Here is a 19,340-nt window from a genome sequence, read left to right as displayed (position 1 = left end):
CGGCCTGAGTCCCCCGGGGAGAAGGGCGGGGTAGAAATACCGTAAATAAATAAATAAATAAATAAATAAATATGGGTTTATACAATTGTACACAATGAATAGCCCATTCAAACTGGAAAGTTTCTCCAAACTGTGTTATTTTCGACTAGCTCAGAGACAGAGCTTGGAAACACTTTTGAATAAAAGAATTAATATAGTGACAATGTACTGAAATCACAAAACAAATTGAGCAGGGGCAAGGTGATGTTTTGGGATATAACCCATTACTCTATCATCATGTTTAGTCATGAATTGCTTGAGAATATTATTCTTCAGTATCTTTAGAGTAACATTCTAGACTTGTCTCAGAAATCATGTAGTTTTTAAAAGCCTGGAGTTGAGTGTGTTCATAAAGCTGCATTCATCCAGCCAACACTGGGGGCTGTACAGCTTCCACTCAAAGGAGACTATCAATTCTTCAGTCATTTGCTATTTTCTCAGGCTTTAGAATTCCAAGTCTGAGATGTTTCTCTTGAAGTCCCCTCAAAGCCAGAATCTGCACACAATGTCTAGTTTTTCGAGTGAAAGAATCTGGCCTCACAGAAAGCAGGTGAACTAGAAAAACAAATACCTATTCTGCTCAGTATCCATTTAAATTCTTCTTCTTGTTGTTGTTGTTTACTCATACCCACATTTTCTCTCCACAAGGACTCAAAGTGGCTAAACAACAATGTTGTCATTACCCTTGCTTGAATGGAGGCGAGTGATGAGACACAGAATCTTCATTCCTAAATAGCTACTGGACTGTGAGACACTTAGGAACAATTACACATAGTAAAACCACAAATTAATTACAATGACTATACCTTCATTGTAACAGTTATCACCATAACTGTGAAGACCAGAGTGCCAAATGTCCAGTTTCCAAACATCTAAAAAAATAAATAAGAGGGAGATGTAATTTAATCAAGTGGAAGATGCATTAATTAAGGGAGCGCCTTCATGTTTACTTGCCTACTTAGTTATATTTAGTAAAGCAACTAGGAAAATGCAAAGCAAAATAGGGAAAATGTACAGGCTACTAAATTTCTCCACAGGACATGTTTTCCTCTTCCACAAAATATCACAAGTTTGTGGGAATAGGATTTTAAAAAATCTGAGGGAAAACAACACTACAGGGAAATTGCAGCCAATTATGCATAAGTACCCAGCTAATGAGAAATTCTATTGCATGTGAAAGCAATTAGCCTCTAATTAACCGAGTGGGTGGGATTGCCTTCAATGCAGCATCACATATATATTTTCCACATCACATTCTTAAGGATCCAAAAATAATGGTGGACTTAGGAAATTAAGAACAAATGCTTTATTTCATGAAAGTATGTTTTCTTAAAAGGCAACCGCACAAAGTAGTTTTTGATTTTAAAAACAGTTGCACATATATTTCTGGAAAACAACAGCAATGCAGTAAGGAAATTCAGATGGCTATTAGCTGTGTCACTACAGTAAATGGAATGTAACGCCGTTATCTTATTCTGAACCAGACAGCTTTGAATTACTGCAGAATTTTGTATGTCCTCTTCATCAATGGTTTAGAATGGAAATGTTGATTCTCAGTATGGTAAATTTTTGAGCATTAATAAGATTTTTTCCGTAAGTCTAAGTCAGCATTCTATGCTCTGGATAGTTTGCAGGACACCACAGTCCAAGTTTAATTTCAATAATTTCATCCTAGACAAGAGGAATTCTTCAGATGGAGATGTCTTGGTCATGATTACTTCAAGACCTACCTGTTTGAATGCATGTTGACAGTGGGCACATCCACACTGTGGAATTGTAACAGTTTAATGGCTATGACTGTATCCTTTGCAATCCCATAATTTCTAATTTGGTGAGGTATTTAAAATTCTCCATTAGAGAGCGCTATTGCCCACCCAAAATGCAAACACCAGGATTCCATGTGATAACTGATGGCAATTAAAGTGAGAAATTCCAGCAAAACTCTAGGGGAAGAATTTGGTTGAAGCCAACTTGTAAAGGGCTCCTCACTTTACACTTTGCATTTCTTTGCCAGTAAGATGTATACACTGTCAGTCTGTTAATAATGACAGCCCTTAGGAATGCAAAGTGCACTTTAAAAAAAGTGTATTATAAGATGAAGAATTATAATGCTAAATTACATCTGTAGTGAAATTTTATAAGACACATACAGGTCTTTCCTTTCACATTGCTCTCTGTTCCATGCCACCATTTACTTTTGAATGAGTTCAAGGAGAAGGGATGCTGCATTCTTTCAACACAGATACAAAATACTGTATCTCGTGCTTTCGGTATCTTTCTTCCTAAAACACAGACGCTTACCATTTGCCTGTTAGGTTTCAATATCTGACGACATGCACAGCGTGAAAAAAGGTGAGGAAAGAAAAACTAAAAGATCAGAATAGAAGTACAGTATCATAGGGTATGGGTATCAAGTCTACAGAGAGACATTTCCATATTAATAGCTTCCATTTCTTCCTAGCATGCTCCCCAAGTGTCAAAATTGAGGGTAAAACTACTGTACAGTTTTTTCCCAGGTTCAGCTGGAGTAAAATGTTCCCATTAAAAAAGGAACTCTGCAGATGATGCAATAGTGAGCCCAATCCATCGTTTTGGCACACCAGTACTTTGCAGGATACATAAAACCAGGGTGATTCCAAGTACTTTGATCACCTGTAAGCTGCAGTGTCACAGACTGTAGGAGTAACAACTATGGCAGATGTTGGACTGTGGCATCACTCAGCAGCCTGAGTAAATGTTTGCACCTAAACTGGTGAAGAAGGGCAGGAAAGGATCATACTTGGAGTCCTGAGCCTCAGAGAACAATGGGTCCAATTTCTCAAGGATAAGTCTCAGTCCACTGAGAACATTACCACCTGGAGAGTTCATAGTCTACATCTCTACAAATCTAAACCATTTTTTTCCAAATATAGAACTGAACTAAAGCACTTAGGATAATTCTTTCCCAGAACTGGTCTGAAGGAAAACCCTTTACCCTATTCAAAGAGAAGTCTGGTGTCCACTTCTATCAAAACACCACTGGAAGCATGACATTGTAATGCACACATTGGTTCGCCTAAAATAAAAAAATTATGAGACTAGGGAAAGTTTGTTTAGTCTGGGATTCAGGTTACTGAACTCTACAGCCCAAGGAAAAGCATGTGGTCCCCTTTTTGTGTCTTTACCTAACAATGTGATCCCAAGACCTGACATGTAGACACACACCGCTGTGCAATTCTCTTGACTGCTTGCCAGGTACAATTTGTGTTTCTAGTGATCCATTTATAGCACTGGTCCTCACTCAATGAACATTTCCAAGCCCAGGGCCTTCCTTCCTTAGTTTTGCTGCACACACGTCTCTGCTGTCTAGACAGACCCCTGTTTAATGAAAAATCCTCATGCTGCATACAGACAATAGCCGTGCCATGCTGAGAGCTCAGCTACTTGCTTAATCTGTTCAGTAAGGTAAAGGTTTCCTCTTGACATTAAGTCTAGTTGTGTCCAACTCTGGGGAGTACGGCTCATCTCCATTTCTAAGCTGAAGAGCCAGTGTTGTCCTTTGACATCTCCAAGGTCATGTGGCCGGCATGACTGCATGGAGCTCCATTACCTTCTGGCTGGAGCGGTACCTATTGACTTACTCACATTTGCATGTCTTCAAACTGCTAGGATGGCAGAAGCTGGGGCTAACAGCGGGAGCTCACCCTGCTCCCCAGATTCGAACCGCCGACCTTTAAGTCAGCAAGTTCAGCAGCTCAGTGGTTTAATCTGCTGCACCACTGGGGGCTCCCAATCTGCTCAGTAGTAGAGCTTCCATTCTGTGCAGCCAGTCCCAGGACTGAGTTGTAAGGAGTCACTATTGGAGCTAAAATATCCTGCAATGGGAGTAAGCAGCAGGACTGTTGTGAATTGCTGGCTGTATTACGCTTATTGACTTAATTTTCTTTTGGTCAAAATAAACTCAATGTAAATTTTGATAAACTATTGCTGGCTTCTCCAGTCAGCCACCAGTTAACATCCATCCATCATGTTTCAGCAGCATAAGTAGAGGTCTTTTGCTTTCTGCACAAATCATGTGGCTCTTACCACTATTGTCCTATGTGGGATGGAGATACACCTAGTTTTTAAATAGGGGTGATCAGGTCAGAGACAGTATACATCTGCAGATGGAGGGAGGCATTTTCACAAAAGGTTGGCAAGATAATACCACGACAAGCCATAACAGATATAATTTTATATTAAAAGATTTCATGTCTTGCCCAATGTTATTCCTTGTTTCCTTTGCTCACGGGGCGAGGATCAAGGCTCTTTTAATTGCTTTTTCATTATTAGCACCTTTAACTGAATGAGTGTATATAGTTATTTTGTGGCATTTCTATAATTTCTATGTTTTATAGTGTTTTTGAACTCTGCAGGAGGTCATATAGGATACTTATACAGCTTTAGTGTACTCTCCTCAAGTTCAAATAACTTCTTAAAATGGTATATTACAGAATGTAAAGTAAAGTTGCACTGAAAAGGTAGTGTGCTACTTTCAATATGCTGAGAACATCTGGGAAAGCAAAAGAAAGGAGTATCCCTGCAACACATTTATGACCCAACCTGCTACTAAATTAGTTTAGTAATGGGATCCATTTGATCTTTCACAGCAAAAACCTGACAGCTGTCTACATTTGTATAATTTAGCGTTCTGAAACTTCATTTCTACTCTACATAAGAAATCATTATAGTAGAAAATGCAATTTATACATGTCTCACAATGATTATTCAAGTACAAAAGCATGACTTTTTCAAAAATATCAAAACACGAAACATATAAATGCACTTTTGTTTCAATTTTAATGTTGAATCTACTTTACCTGGCCATTTCCTAGCAAAGAAGTGTCTTCTCCCATCATAAGATATGACCCAAAAAAGAAAATAAATGCATGCACAAATCCCAAGAGGGTCCAATAAAGGAAAGGTTTAAAACCCAGATGAGCATTTTTGCTGATGTCCCTGCAGAGCAAAAGAGGAGAAAAGATACAGACTGTTTACTGCTTTTTTGTGAATAGCAAAACCAAATTTTAATTCCTTAGAAATTTGACGTGCTATCTTAATTGCATTTTAGAGCATCTTTCAGCATCTATCCACCTCATGATCTTCTTTTGTGCTTTGCTGATGAACAAAAATGTTGTAAAGTTCATTGTGACAAACCATGACATCCCCTATCGCCATATTTCAACTGAATGATATCTAAAGAGAAGTAAGTGCTAAATGCTAGGGGAAACTGGGGATTTGGCAGATAGCCTGCTTAGATTTCTTTTTTCTGCCTGCCATAATACTTTTCATTTAGTGAACTAGCTTTCAATTTGTCAAAATTTGACCAAAATATTAATGAATTTAGGAAAGGTAGCATTTAAACAGTTGAAAAGATTTTTGTTAGATCAAGATTTAATATCTCTTGACTACAGGTTTTCTTTTGGATCTTTTCTGTATTATGTATGCTTCCCTCAGCCATTCAAATTGATTTTGTGACATTCTCTTATAAACTGTCCAGCAGAGAAAACTGATTAATTCAAGTGTATGCAAATTCTAACACCTTAGTTTTCAATTTGCAATAGGGTATGTTTCACTTGTGTTATAGCTTTTCTTGTGAGAATGATCTCTACAAATAAGTCTGACTTACAAATGAAAAAGAAGACTTCTGCACTGACACTTATGTTCTTAAATATTATTAAAAACTGACCCTTTCAACACATCACTGGCATATACTAAGGTTAAAAACTCTTTTGATTTCTCTTTCAAATACTATATTATCAAAGGGGCCATATTATGGTAATTGGCAGGAGGAAATGGTGATGCATGAAGTGAGACGCAGGTGGGCGGGGTATTTGTCCTCCTACTGCTATCCATCTAAGGAAGCTGTTGGGGGGGGGGGGGGGAAGAGATGCTCTGGACTAAAGTTTAAACTGATAATGCATGTAGGGCTTTTGACATAAATGCACAGATTGCAAGTTGCCAACTACAATCTTGCACATTTGCAATGGCTTTCCAAAATTCAGATAGTATCTTTCTTAAAACTTGACCACCGTAGACTACTTAATACACAGTGGGCAACTATATGTGAGCCAGGGACAGATTTTCCCTTCATAGGAAACACAAATGCATCCCTTCTTGTTACCATTGTGAGAGGCATTGCAAAAAGAAATGGGGATATTTGTGGGTAGTTTGGGGTCCTGCGGTGCTTGTGGAAGCGGGAGAGGTTTTCTGCATAGTTTTGAGGGGAAGATTGCTCCAAGATCATGCTGAAAGTCTCTAAAACAAAGTTGAGGAGGTTGGTGGGTCGTTTTAAGGGGCCACAAAAGTGGGGTTCACTCCTGCTTTAACAGGACATGTTTAGGTTGAAGATCTGCATGCTAAGCCTATGCTTTGCCATTGGGAAATGACCAACTGACACTTAGAGGAGTACTCTCCTGTTTTAAAAAAAGTTGGTTATAAGAAAACAGATTGTCAGCCATTTAGTCCACAACTTGGCATAAGTATACCATTTGTCAGGTACCAGGCATTCCCTTGGCCCCAGAGAGCATGCTTACCGATAGAGCGTTGGCTTGCTGTGTAACACATGAGGGTGAACATGCTGTTCAAAAAGACTGTACATGAGGACTGGCAAGGAAGTGAAACATATGTTGTACAAAGTCAGGTATACACTGTCATACAGAGTCTGAAAAATGAGGTAAATGGAAATTACTGGTTAAGAGCTGAAATTTTGTCAGGGCTAAAATACGTTCATAAAAGTAAAAGGTGTTATAGGATAACACCAAGGCTCTCATTTCACAGTTTATGACATTTCAAATAATAAAAAGAACCACATTTCTAATTAGTTGTTTTCTTTCCCTAATGGCTTTCTTCATTACTCAGCTTTCACAACTATAAACAGAAATTGGAAATACTAGGGCATGGACAATTATAGTATTAATGCTGTATCTTTGAACGTCTTTATCTAGTTTCTCTTTCAAACTCTTAATCTTCTGATTTCCTGACTACAGGTAATGAAAATAATTAAATATGTCTTTATCATCAACGTTATGTTATGGAAATCTGAGGTCATTATTTATCTTCACTTTTGAGGATAAGTCTATAACAGAGGAATTATGGGCCCTTAGGTTCCGGCTGCTCTCATGGGGCATTACCATTAGAAGAGTATTTGTGGACCCCGTGATTCGCCCTTTGGTGGCCAACCTATCTTTACACACTCAACCATCTGTTAGGCCCAGAGATAATAGGATGTGTAGTCCTCAGCATAGGCTCCCCCCTTTAGAAAAGTCTCAATTAGAGACTCTGGCCCAATCATTTTCCGTACCAGACCAGCAACTTTCACCCTCTTCAATCTCACTACGTTTTTCCAGTAGGCCCCATTTATCCCCTTCTTTTGAAGTAAAGTTAGATGGTGTGTCTAGTAACCTTTTGGATCCGGGGAGCTGACTAGATTCTCTTAAGGATGCTCCAATTGAGCCAGACTCTTTGGGGGGTGGGGAACAGGCGGGGGGTGGCTCCATCGAGATCGTGTGGGGGAGGAGGAGGAATTGCCGTCAACGAATTTCCAGGGAGAAGCGCAACAGGGTTTTTGCGACCCTGGAGAAGGATAGGTGTGGTAGCCTCCATGGTAGCCCCTCCCGGCTGAAGGTCCTGCTGTTTAATGCCAGATCCGTCAAAGGTAAATCATCTATTATCCAGGATCTAATCATGGATGAACATGCGGATCTGGCCTGCATCACCGAAACCTGGTTGGATGATCTGGGTGGGGTTAGTCTTACCCAGCTTTGTCCTCCAGGTTTCGGGGTGCATCAGCAGGCCAGGCCAGGAGGGCGGGGAGGTGGGGTTGCGGTGGTCTTTCGGCAGTCCATCGCCTTGGTCAGATGCGCCGTTCCGCAATCTGCTGGGTTTGAGTGTCTCCACTTGAAGGTGGGTACCCGGGACAGTTTGGGGATTCTGCTGGTGTACCGTCCACCCCGCGACACAGCAGTCTCCCTGCCTGAGCTAGCAGAGGTGGTTTCTAGCGTGGTGTTGGGTTCCCAGCGCCTGTTGGTGCTGGGCGACTTCAACATTCACGCTGAGACCACCTTGACAGGTGCAGCTCAGGAATTCATGGCCGCCATGACGACCATGGGTCTGTCCCAAATAATATCGGGTCCCACTCATCAAGCTGGACATACACTTGACCTGGTTTTTGTTGCGGGCGACGGTTTGGTCGGAGTGGAAGAGCAAATTATTCTTCCATTGTCATGGTCCGACCACTATCTGATCAGTTTAAGACTAACCGTCTCTTCCAACCTCCGCAGGGGTGGTGGACCAATTAAGATGGTCCGCCCCAGGAGACTTATGGATCCTGAGAGATTCCTGAGGTCTCTTGGGGATCTGTCTACCATGGAAGCTGACGATCCTGTCGATGCCCTGGTCACTCGTTATAATGGCGAGTTGTCCAGGGCAATAGACACGATCGCTCCTGAGCGTCCCCTCTCGCTGCGTGGAGTTTCCCCAGCTCCCTGGTTTACTGGGGAGCTGGCGGAGATGAAACGTGCGAGAAGGAGACTAGAGTGCCGCTGGCGGACAACTCGTGACGTATCTGACCGAGCACGGTCTAGAGCCGCTATTAGGGCCTATTCCGCGGCGTTGCGGGCAGCCAGGAAAGTTTTCTCGACTGCCCGCATCGCGTCTGCAACAAATAGATCTTCAGAGTTGTTTCGAGTTGTTGGGGAGCTCCTCCACCCTCCTCAGGTCGGGGGAGCACCCGACATCTCGTCAACTCGGTGTAGCGAGTTCGCTCACCATTTTGCAGACAAAGTCGCTCAGATTCGTTCCGACTTAGACGCCGGCCTTGATGCATTGCCAGGTGAGGTAACCGAGGCATCTGTCTGTTCGATCTTGTGGGATTCGTTTCAGCTTGTGCAGCCTGATGATGTGGACAAGATTCTTGGAGCGGTGAGGGCAACCACCTGTGCCCTTGACCCTTGCCCATCTTGGCTCTTAAAACAAGCCAGTGGAGGGCTAGTTGATTGGTTTGTGAGAATAATCAATGCCTCTTTGGAGCAGGGCATATTTCCATCTGGCCTAAAACAAGCTGTGGTGAGGCCTGTTTTGAAGAAAGCCTCCTTGGATCCGGCTAACCTCAGGAACTACAGACCAATCTCTAACCTTCCATTCTTGGGCAAGGTCTTGGAGCGGGTGGTTGCTTCCCAGCTCCAGGGATTCTTGGAAGATACGGATTTTCTGGACCAATCGCAGTCTGGTTTCAGACCTGGCTACAGTACCGAGACGGCTTTGGTCGCCTTGGTGGATGACCTCCGCAGAGAGCTGGACAGGGGGAGTGTGACCCTGCTGGTTCTCTTGGACATCTCAGCGGCTTTCGATACCATCGACCATGGTATCCTTCTGGGACGTCTCTCTGGGATGGGCCTTGGGGGTGCTGTTTTGCAGTGGCTCCAGTCCTTCCTGGAGGGTCGTTCCCAGATGGTGAAGCTGGGGGACACCTGCTCGGACCCCTGGCCATTGACCTGTGGGGTCCTGCAAGGTTCCATTTTGTCCCCCATGCTTTTTAATATCTACATGAAACCGCTGGGTGAGGTCATCCGGAGTTTTGGAGTGCGGTGCCATCTCTACGTGGATGACACCCAACTCTACTACTCCTTTCCACCTAATTTCAAGGAAGCCCCTCGGATACTGGACCAGTGTCTGGCCGCTGTATTGGCCTGGATGAGGGCGAACAAGCTGAAGCTCAATCCTGACAAGACAGAGGTCCTCCAGGTCAGTCGTACGTCTGATCGGGGTATTGGGTGGCAACCTGTGCTTGACAGGGTCGCACTCCCCCTAAAGGCGCAGGTCAACAGCTTGGGGGTCCTCCTGGACTCTGCGCTGACACTTGAGGCCCAGGTGTCGGCCGTGGCTGGGAGGGCCTTTGCACAACTAAAACTTGTGCGCCAGCTGCGACCATACCTCGAGAAGTCAGATCTGACCATGGTGGTCCATGCCTTAGTTACCTCTAGACTGGATTACTGCAATGCGCTCTACGTGGGGCTGCCTTTGAAGACGGCTCGGAAACTACAACTAGTACAACGATCGGCAGCCAGGTTTCTAACTGGGGCAGATTACAGGGCGCGCTCAACGCCGCTGTTTAAAGAGCTCCACTGGCTGCCATTTATTTTCCGAGCCCAATTCAAGGTGCAGGTTATCACCTACAAAGCCCTAAACGGTTTGGGACCCACCTACCTTCGAGACCGCATTTCCCTCTATGAACCCGCACGACCTCTTCGCTCGTCGGGGGAGGCCCTCCTCTCGCTTCCACCAACTTCGCAGTTGCGGTTGGTGGGGACGAGGGAGAGGGCCTTCTCCGCCGTGGCCCCCCGGCTGTGGAACTCGCTCCCCAGGGAGATTAGGCAGGCCCCTACCCTACTTTCTTTCACGAAGAGCCTGAAAACTTGGCTATTCCAGAAGGCCTTCGTTGACTGATCCTTGTGGGATCATGTTATTTACCTATTAAGCAGTAGACCCTCTGGATTGTTTTTAGGATTCATTCAGCACTTTAAGTATTACACCTGCTGTATAATTATCCCTCCCTGATAACTTGATATTGCTTTGCACCTTGGCCTGGATCTTTTGACCCAAATCGGGATTTTAATATTATTGTCTATATTGACTTTTATGACTGTTTTTAATCATGTTGAAGTTTTACTGCTCAGTTTAATGTTTTATCTGATTTGTGCTGTCGTGTCTGGGCATGGCCCCATGTAAGCCGCCCCGAGTCCCTCCGGGGAGATGGGGCGGGATATAAGAATAAAATTATTATTATTATTATTATTATTATTATTATTATTATTATTATTATTATTATTGTGTTTTCTGAATACTCAACTGGTAATCCTGTTTCTGCACTCTCTTCCTTAACTTTCCTCAGAAGTTTTTCCAAGTCTTTGCTGTTAGTAATATGGTATAATATTCATATATTTAATTGTTGATGGCCCTTCTCCCATTTTTGTACCTCCTTCTTCCAAAATCTTTCCATATTTTATGTTCTACGTATTAATCAAATAGGGTGATAATATGCATCTTTATGTTACCCTCTGCCATCTGGAAATCCTTTAGGCCAACCTTTATCTGTCTACATAGTAAAGGTAGGGGCTGAAGTAGAATTCTAAGTCAATACTTACTTGTTGTGAAAACAAGCAGAAGAACTGATATAAAAACTGTGGTGTAATAAAGCACACATTCTGGAAAACAAGAAGTAATATTATCAATTAGAGATATAAAGCACCAAGTAAATAAAAAGCAAACAAACCTTGAGTGACAGCAAAAAAAAAAAACTTTAAAAATACTATAGTGTTGAACCAGAACTATATCCTAACAGGGAATATAAAGGGAGATAAATTCTAATCCAAAAAGATTCTTGCATTACACATGCATCAAACTCACATTTACCTAGGGATGGCAATTATGGTTAAATGAGGATTTGGAAATCACAGGTTTTAATGCTTCCGTTTTAGGAATTGTATCTTTAAGATAATTTGTCAAATGAAAGTTTTCCATATGTTTCCTCTTACCTACATGAAGTGCAAAACAATGCTTAGAAAGGAGAAATGCAGTATATGAATAGGTGGCTATAGAAGCAGATATTTTAAAAAAGCTAAAAAGAACATGTAGGTATGGATCCTAAGATAAATAAAGTAAGGAAACTCCACATATTAATCCTCAATCATATATAGTTTGGGAAGGCACAACTCTATAAAGGAGTTTTTCAGAGGTTGCAGGTAAGAGGAAACATATGGAAAACTTTCATTTGACGAATTATCATAAAGATATAAATCCTAAAATGGAAGCATTAAAACCTGTGATGGAGGAATAACACGTGGAGTTCCCTTACTTTATTTATGTTAGAGTGCATGTCATTTTATACTTTTGATATTAATGAAGAAATTGTGGCATTGAATGTTTGCCTTTTATATGTATGTTAACTGCCCTGAGTCCCTCTGGGAAGAGAGGGCAGTCTAGAAATAATGTTTATCATCATCATCATCATCATCATCATATACCTACATGTTGTTTTTAGTTTCTTTTAAAATATCTGCTTCTATACTCTGGAAGTATTTTTCTATTTTTTCAAAGTGGGAATCAAACGCCATAAATGAATGCAATTATTGCGTCAGTCTGCATGAAGTGCAAAACAATGCTTAGAAAGGAGAGAAGCAGTTATGAATAGGTGGATAACATATGTGTACATAAATCTGGAAGGTTGTGTTCCAGTCCATTTGCCAGTTCTACATCTGTTCATCATTTCTAAGACAATGGGAAACCTGGTTTGATAATAATGAGATGGCCCAACTTAAGTTAAAATGTATCTCCTTAATTTTATATTTACAGTTAAAATGTATCTCCTTAATTTTATGTCATTATACTAAAATTTAAAAACACAAAGTATTACAGTAGACAATTACATATGTAGTATTGATAAAGTGTGCTACAATGTACAAGCAAAGGGATGCTCAGATGTTTCTTCATATCTCTAATTCTCATATTGCAGTTAACTCTACAAATGTAGTAATAAAATAAAATACTTCTGGCTCAAGGACTTTTTTACTGCAACCGGACAAAACTTACCTTGTAAAAAAAGTACTGTACAAGGGTTGCTATCCTAACATAGTAAAGGTGGCCATGGACAAAAAGTAACTTGGAAAGATATTTAAATCTTGCTATTGCATAGTCGCTGTTTCTTACAGCTTGTCTTCCTTCTTTGCCCATGATACCTGATGTTTATGGGAGACAAAAGAAAAGGAAGATGAATTGCAAGTCACCAGACATGATCTGAAGTAAAGAAAAAACCTGAAAAATTTACCACAACTTTGGGAGGTTCCAGAATTTCACGTTCTGTTTATTAATTTGGAGCCACCCTGTCCAGATAAGAATCATGTTACTAAGCTTTAATTTCTGAATATGCCATGGGTGAACTTCATCTAGATTATGTGCAAGTTTCTCAAAAGCTACCTGCCTGAAAACTGACTGAGGGATTAAATGGTAAGCACTTATTTTAAATAATTAAGCCTACATATACTTAGTGCAGCTATGTGTGGACAAACAAACTAATAAAACTACAGCTTAATACCACAAAAGTTATTACAGCTTAATAACTTTTTGTGGACTTTGATTACAGGGTTTAGATAATATTTGAGGAAAATCTTTCAGAATAGATTTTTTTTCAATGTTATGCACGTATATTCCACACGGGGTAGTCCTTCACAATTGAACTTCAATGGAACTGAAAATACATCTGAGATCTATAGAGTAAGTGTGGCAATCCTGAGCTCCAAATATGTTGAGAGTTGTTTTTCCTCTATTTTTCAAAGGGGAGGAAAATTTTGGGGTATAAATAGAATTTGAAAATGCTTCTTTCTTTTCTTTTCTTATTTTTGAATGACAGTAGCTAAGCAGATCAATGGATGGACTATTTTTGCAGACTGTCATCTTTACCATCTTGCCAGTTTCCTCTGCCTCTTCCATTGAGAGCAAAGAAAGAGATCATCAACCACTAGGGGCTAGGAAAGACACTTCCTTTTCCAACAAATCCCAGATTATATAATATAGTTTGCTTTTTTCAAGAGTGGGCCTCCTTTAAAGGCAACTTTTGCTGACCAAAGTATAAAAGTATTTTATTCCTTACTTTATGAGGAAGTCTCTACAAAGACTGTGGTTTACTTTAAATACAATGCAACACTTTGCATAATACAAAAACCAAAATATAGATAAAGGATGAGAATACTCTTACCTATACCAACATGAGCTTCTTGTATCATGCTTACATCATTAGCCCCATCACCAATAGCTAATGTGATAGGCTTCTCTGGAGATGTTTTTAACAGTCGTACAACCTATAAAGGAAAAACAGGATTTTTCTTCTAAGTTAAACATTATCTTGCTATGATGTAGCTCTGTTGGCTTTTCCAATGTATGATGACCCTATCTTATTGATTTCCTGAAATATTTATTCAGTGGAGGAGTGCCATTGCCTTCTTCTAAAGCTGAGGGACTGTGATTTGCCCAAATGGCATTCTGGGAAAGGCATCAGACTTACCTTCAAGAATATCAGATCAAATTCCATGAAAAATGACATCTCTACCATTTCTGAACTATAGAGGAATGCAGGCCATGCTAAACTAAAGTACATCGCAAGGGACAGAAAACCAAAAAGTGCAACTAGGAATTTAGTGTACAACAGTGAACATATCTGGGGGATGCACAACACTTATTCAGCAGAACAATTAGTCCTAAAAATGCCCCCCACAAGCAGAAGCACTAAAAGCCATTATGAGATATTTCGGCAGACAAATGCTCACCAACAGTCAAACTTCAAAAAGGTTTGAGCAAATTACCTTTGCTTTTTGCAGAGGTGCCATGCGACAACACAGCACTGCGGAGCAATTTCTACATACTTCCATGAAGAGTTTCTCATGTTGCCTGAGTGCCAGAGAAAGGCTGGTCCCATCTACTACTAACCCGTGCTGGATGACGTGGTCCTCCTTTATTCTAATAAGAGAAAGGAGAATATTAAGTGTTGACAAACAAATCCTTTTGTTTTCTGCAAAGGCTCATTGGGACTCATCAAGAGCAACTGCACAGAATCAGAAGCTGGAGAACTGGTTTTCCCCGTCCCCTCAGCAACAGGCTTGATAGCATCAGGTGAGGATTTTATTTATAAGGGAAAGAAGATCTGAAGTGACTGGTTTATTTTTATGCGGGAAAGTTCTGCATAAAGAGCCACTAACTTTATTCATTCAGACATGGGCAGCATTTTACCTCCTGGCTAGCTGCGTCAGCTGCTCAGCACACGTACTGTCCGACTTGTGCTGAACCAGTTCTAGGATGTTCATGGTCCTGTGGAAGTGTCCGCAGGACAGACTGACACTAACAGCCGTTTCGTGCTTGTCACCAGTGAGGACCCACACTTTGATACCAGCCAGTCGAAGGGCTTCAATGGTTTCCTGGACTTTATCTTGGAGTCTGAAAACATACAAACACTCAATATTTTTAAGACTCATAATCTGACCTCCTCAACTCCTCCTTTCCTTTTTTTTCTTTTCTTTCTTCCCTTTTCTTTCCCTTCCCTTCCCACTTACGTAGTTAATTCTGGCTTTGATAGTTAAGGAGAAGATTGAGGAGCTCTGTCCTCCAATCACTACGTCGGTATTTTACCACTGTTCTAGCTTCTGAAGTTTCACTATGTTCTACACAAATACTTTCTCCAAATGAAAATGCATATCGAGCTTTCTGCATATTCAGAAGCAACCGAATTTCCTCTACCAATAGTTATACCTATTTCTCAATATTTGTATATAATATCACTGCCATACCGCTTGCTCGTTTGGCCACTGCCCCCCTTCCCCAATGAATGAGTTGTATATGCTCTTTTAAATCAATGTTATGTGTTTTATCTGGTTTAATATGTTGTAGTTTCATCTGTTGGTATTCACCACGTCAATCCATGAGGTGCCGCAGGTAAGAAAATATCAATAACAATAGTGGCCAGATAAATTATGATGGGGTTAGGGCTAGCTGGCCCCAGATTTAACTTGGGGGAATCAGCCACATTTAAATCATTTCCCAGATTCCTAAACACAGATACTGTATCTATGATACCGAGCAGACAGACTAAAATCTGGTACATACATGGAAGCAGACTTTCAATTCATTTTCCATGCTGCATGAAAGGGTGCATCTTTCCTGTCTTATAAGCAGTAAGACCTTTGCAAATGCAGCTATTGATACAATGGCATGATCTGTATTTGCTTTCTCAGTTTAAGCAGATGGGGAGAACCCTATGGTGTGACACAGAAGGCTTCACTGTATGTAGACACTGCTTTATGTTACATGATAGGAAGGGATGCTTATCCTATCCAACCCAACAGGAAAAAAACTATGATGTGGGCATAATGTTTTATAATAAACACATTTTACAGTTAGGACTCCTCTTCTCAATTAATTAATCCACATTGTACATACTTGTCTTCTACCCCTGTAGCTCCCAGTATTTCGAGGTCTTTTTCTATGAAGTCATAAACTTCTGCCAACCGTTCTTCTCTCTGCTGTAAGGCAGTTTTTGCCTCAAAAAGGCGTTTTTCTACTTCCTGATACTCCTTGGGTGTGAATTTTCTGTAAGCTACACACAGAGTCCTTAATCCTTTCTGTTGAGAAAATAAAAACAGGATTGATTCCTAGACAGGACACTAACAATCAAGTCTATTTGCTGATAAAGTGAACCACATGATTTAGTAAAAGGTTATATTAAATCTCTTTTATAAAATCCAAAGATCAGGGGACACTTTGATCTTTCAACTGTTTTTCTGCCCTGGTGAGAGGGGATGGGGAGGCAGGGAGAGAAGAGAGCAGGGAGGAAAGCCAAACAAAGTGACTTGAGGGCTAAGTTTGGTCTTCATAGATTAGACAGCTGGACGTTGCCAATTTGCAAGATCTAGTTTGAGGCCAATGCAAGGCAGGTAAATTATCATTTTATAAATGTGTAGTTGTATCTTCAGAAATTTTCTTGTAGGCGTTATGTAGTTGTTATATTTTTCTTCTAATAATCCCAGAGAAATATGTGTGTGTATAATTAAACTTATCTAGTAATCTTCAATCTGTTTCCTTCATCTTTTTAGTTTTGTAAAAATAGGAAGAGGATGAAGAAACCAGCAGCCATTAAGGAAATGGGGCAGGAAAACATTGAGTATATTAATTCCAATAGACAAGAGAAGGTAATTTAGAAGTCAGACGTGTGGGACTAGAAGTCAAACCAATATTAACAAATTTTGTCCTAGATTGGTAAACTGGGGCCTCCAGGTATCTATCCATAGAATGTATTTTGTTCCACTTTTTAACTGACATGCCACATGTAACAAAAACAGCAGAAAAGGCCATCAAAGTAATTCACAGACAAAACTGATCAAAGACTGTTTAAAGAAACCCAAACTGATTGTACCTTAAGATTAATTAATGGTAACCTGCAGTCCTTGGTGACAAAGGAACATTAGGTGACAGAGTTGTTTTCATTCCATCATTTATTTTATTATCACTTATCTCAGAATGAAATTATTAAAAGACAATGCCTCAACCTTTACAGCAGGACTTGGGTGTGCCCACATTTATAGTCCGAGTTAAGGTGAGCGCATAACAGCTAATGTTGTCACCCAAGCCAATTCTGTTGCTTTTGAAGTAGTGCTATTAATTGCCAGTATTACTGTCAAAAATGAAATTTAGGGAAAATCAAGCCTTATGCTCATGGTAGTTTAAAACCAAGGAATAGGACCCTAAATATTGTTGGTGACAAAACAGTCTTGAAAGAGAATTTCCGGTTAAAAAAATATGAAAAATGATACACTGAATCCAGTCAGTAAATTGAAAGAGTACTTGGGCTATCTAGGCCGTATCAAGCAAATGGATGCTCAGTCTTGCCTGTTGATGACCACATCTTTTCACAGACCTGAAGATTTTCAAGAGGCAGATCTTAAACACATTAAACCATTCCAACCTATCAGGAAATTTGAAATCAGCACTCACATACCAAAGCAAATTCATCCACATGAATTCTTGTTTTTTCTATTTCGCCATCACTACTGCGAGGAATAACAACAGATTCTGCTCCTTTGGTGAATAAGAATTTGCCCCCTATAAAATAATAATTTTAAAGAAAATGGGATCTACAGTAATTCCACAATAAATAACAAGCTTTTAAGCAGTCAGCAATGAACTATTAAATATATTTCTTCAGGACACTTTAAAAAAAAGTCAGCTTACCTGATGGACTTTCTACAATTACACTCATTCTTCTGCGATCTGCATCAAACTCCAAAACATGTAGCAATTTGTACCTTTAAAGTGGGGAAAGGGAGTCATATTCATTGTATGTACTGGAAAAATGGAAATTTGCTATTTTAAGCTTTTTGATATTTTAATGGTTTTACAAGTGAATTCTTATGTTTTAAAATATATTATAATATGTCCTAGCAGCCTACAATGCTATTTTAGTGGAAAGGCAGATAAAAAGTAAATAAAATAAAATTTTGAGACTGGGAGGATTTTGCAAAACAGGGTCACTTTTGATCCCTATTTCAATATGAATGGGATGTTATTCACCAAATTTCTGCAGGAAAGTGGGGAAAAGAAGATGAGCTTATCCTATCGTATAAGCTACTTATTTGTAGAACCTCATACCACTGGGGAATCATTTTACAGGTATGCTAATTTCTTCATTGTGCCTTAAGTTTTTAATAGTAACTAGCAACAAATAAGGGTGTTAGTTCCAGTTTGTGGCATTTAAAGTGTGTCAGCATCTCTAATAGCTCATATCCATGACAGGCATGAAATTACCATGTTTTCAAGCAACCATGTGCTAAGTCACATTATTGAATTAAAAATGGTCTGCTTCAGTCTATCCCAGACCATGGTAAAAGTGAAATAAGGCAGCTATGATGCAGATGTTGCAGCTGTATCTGCCTTCATTGCCAATACCCAAAAAATGTATCTTTGAGAGCTTCTAGAGAATTCCGAAACTGTCTGCGCAGGCGCAGGACACCCATTTGTGTGCATTTCACAGGGACCACGAAGAAGGAAATTAGAAATACTTGAAGGCATACACTAACATCAGCAGCAGTAGCAACAATAAGAACAAACATAATATTTATGTTCCTTGGGATATGCACTAATAAATAAGAGTATATATGCTACACAAGTCAAAAGAATTTTCCAAATAAGTCTAATTTGGACGACAGCAGTCAAGCCTCTTTAGGTGACTTAGCTGTAGCCCAATAATTTATCACTCAATATTAACAAATCGAAACATAGCCAAGGTTCTCATACCAAACCAATGTACCAAACATTAAATGACATTTGGCTGCCGAAGGTGACTTTTCATATGGTAAAGAGGGTTGGACTAGATGGCCCTTAGTACCCTCTAACACTTAAATCTATACTTGAAATCATCCGCTTTATTTTCCATGTTACTTTTTTCGGCAGTATATATATATTTGTGATATAATAAGTGGTTTATACTGGCATGTCTTTTGTGGGTGTAAAATTTGTTTTGATTGTATTCTATGTTACAACTTGTCAGCTGAGGTCTTCTAACCTTTACTGTGGGGGATTTTAACAGAAATAAATATGCATAGGAAATAATAAGCTTTTATTTTTACCTTTCAGGCTTCCCACAGCTTTTTAACTCCATGCTGTCTGCACTTGCTCCAGTGAGCACAACACCTACCCTAAACATTTGAAAGGAGAGTCAGTTAACAACTTTAAAATACACCATACTG

General features: G+C 40.1%; 1 protein-coding gene across 9 annotated transcripts in view; it reads right to left on the bottom strand.

The window, feature by feature from the left end:
• Positions 1-19,340, bottom strand: part of atp11b (ATPase phospholipid transporting 11B (putative)) — a 94,650-nt gene that overhangs the window by 26,392 nt on the left and 48,918 nt on the right. For 7 of the 9 annotated variants that reach the window (XM_062976802.1, XM_062976803.1, XM_062976804.1 and 4 more), the window contains exons 15-27: positions 19,221-19,289; positions 17,827-17,900; positions 17,594-17,697; positions 16,039-16,220; positions 14,836-15,039; positions 14,412-14,565; positions 13,808-13,910; positions 12,646-12,791; positions 11,202-11,261; positions 6,594-6,721; positions 4,878-5,016; positions 2,341-2,364; positions 846-911 (exon numbers count right to left, since the gene is read on the bottom strand). In XM_062976802.1, coding sequence (XP_062832872.1) covers positions 846-911; positions 2,341-2,364; positions 4,878-5,016; positions 6,594-6,721; positions 11,202-11,261; positions 12,646-12,791; positions 13,808-13,910; positions 14,412-14,565; positions 14,836-15,039; positions 16,039-16,220; positions 17,594-17,697; positions 17,827-17,900; positions 19,221-19,289 — 1,453 coding nt within the window. The remainder of the gene's footprint in view (positions 1-845; positions 912-2,340; positions 2,365-4,877; positions 5,017-6,593; positions 6,722-11,201; positions 11,262-12,645; positions 12,792-13,807; positions 13,911-14,411; positions 14,566-14,835; positions 15,040-16,038; positions 16,221-17,593; positions 17,698-17,826; positions 17,901-19,220; positions 19,290-19,340) is intronic. The other 2 variants (XM_008105971.2, XM_008105970.2) reach the window with 1 other exon arrangement.

Source organism: Anolis carolinensis, chromosome 3, assembly GCF_035594765.1.
Source record: "Anolis carolinensis isolate JA03-04 chromosome 3, rAnoCar3.1.pri, whole genome shotgun sequence".
Classification (NCBI taxonomy): Eukaryota; Metazoa; Chordata; class Lepidosauria; order Squamata; family Dactyloidae; genus Anolis; species Anolis carolinensis.
This window is presented reverse-complemented; position numbering and strand designations above follow the sequence as displayed.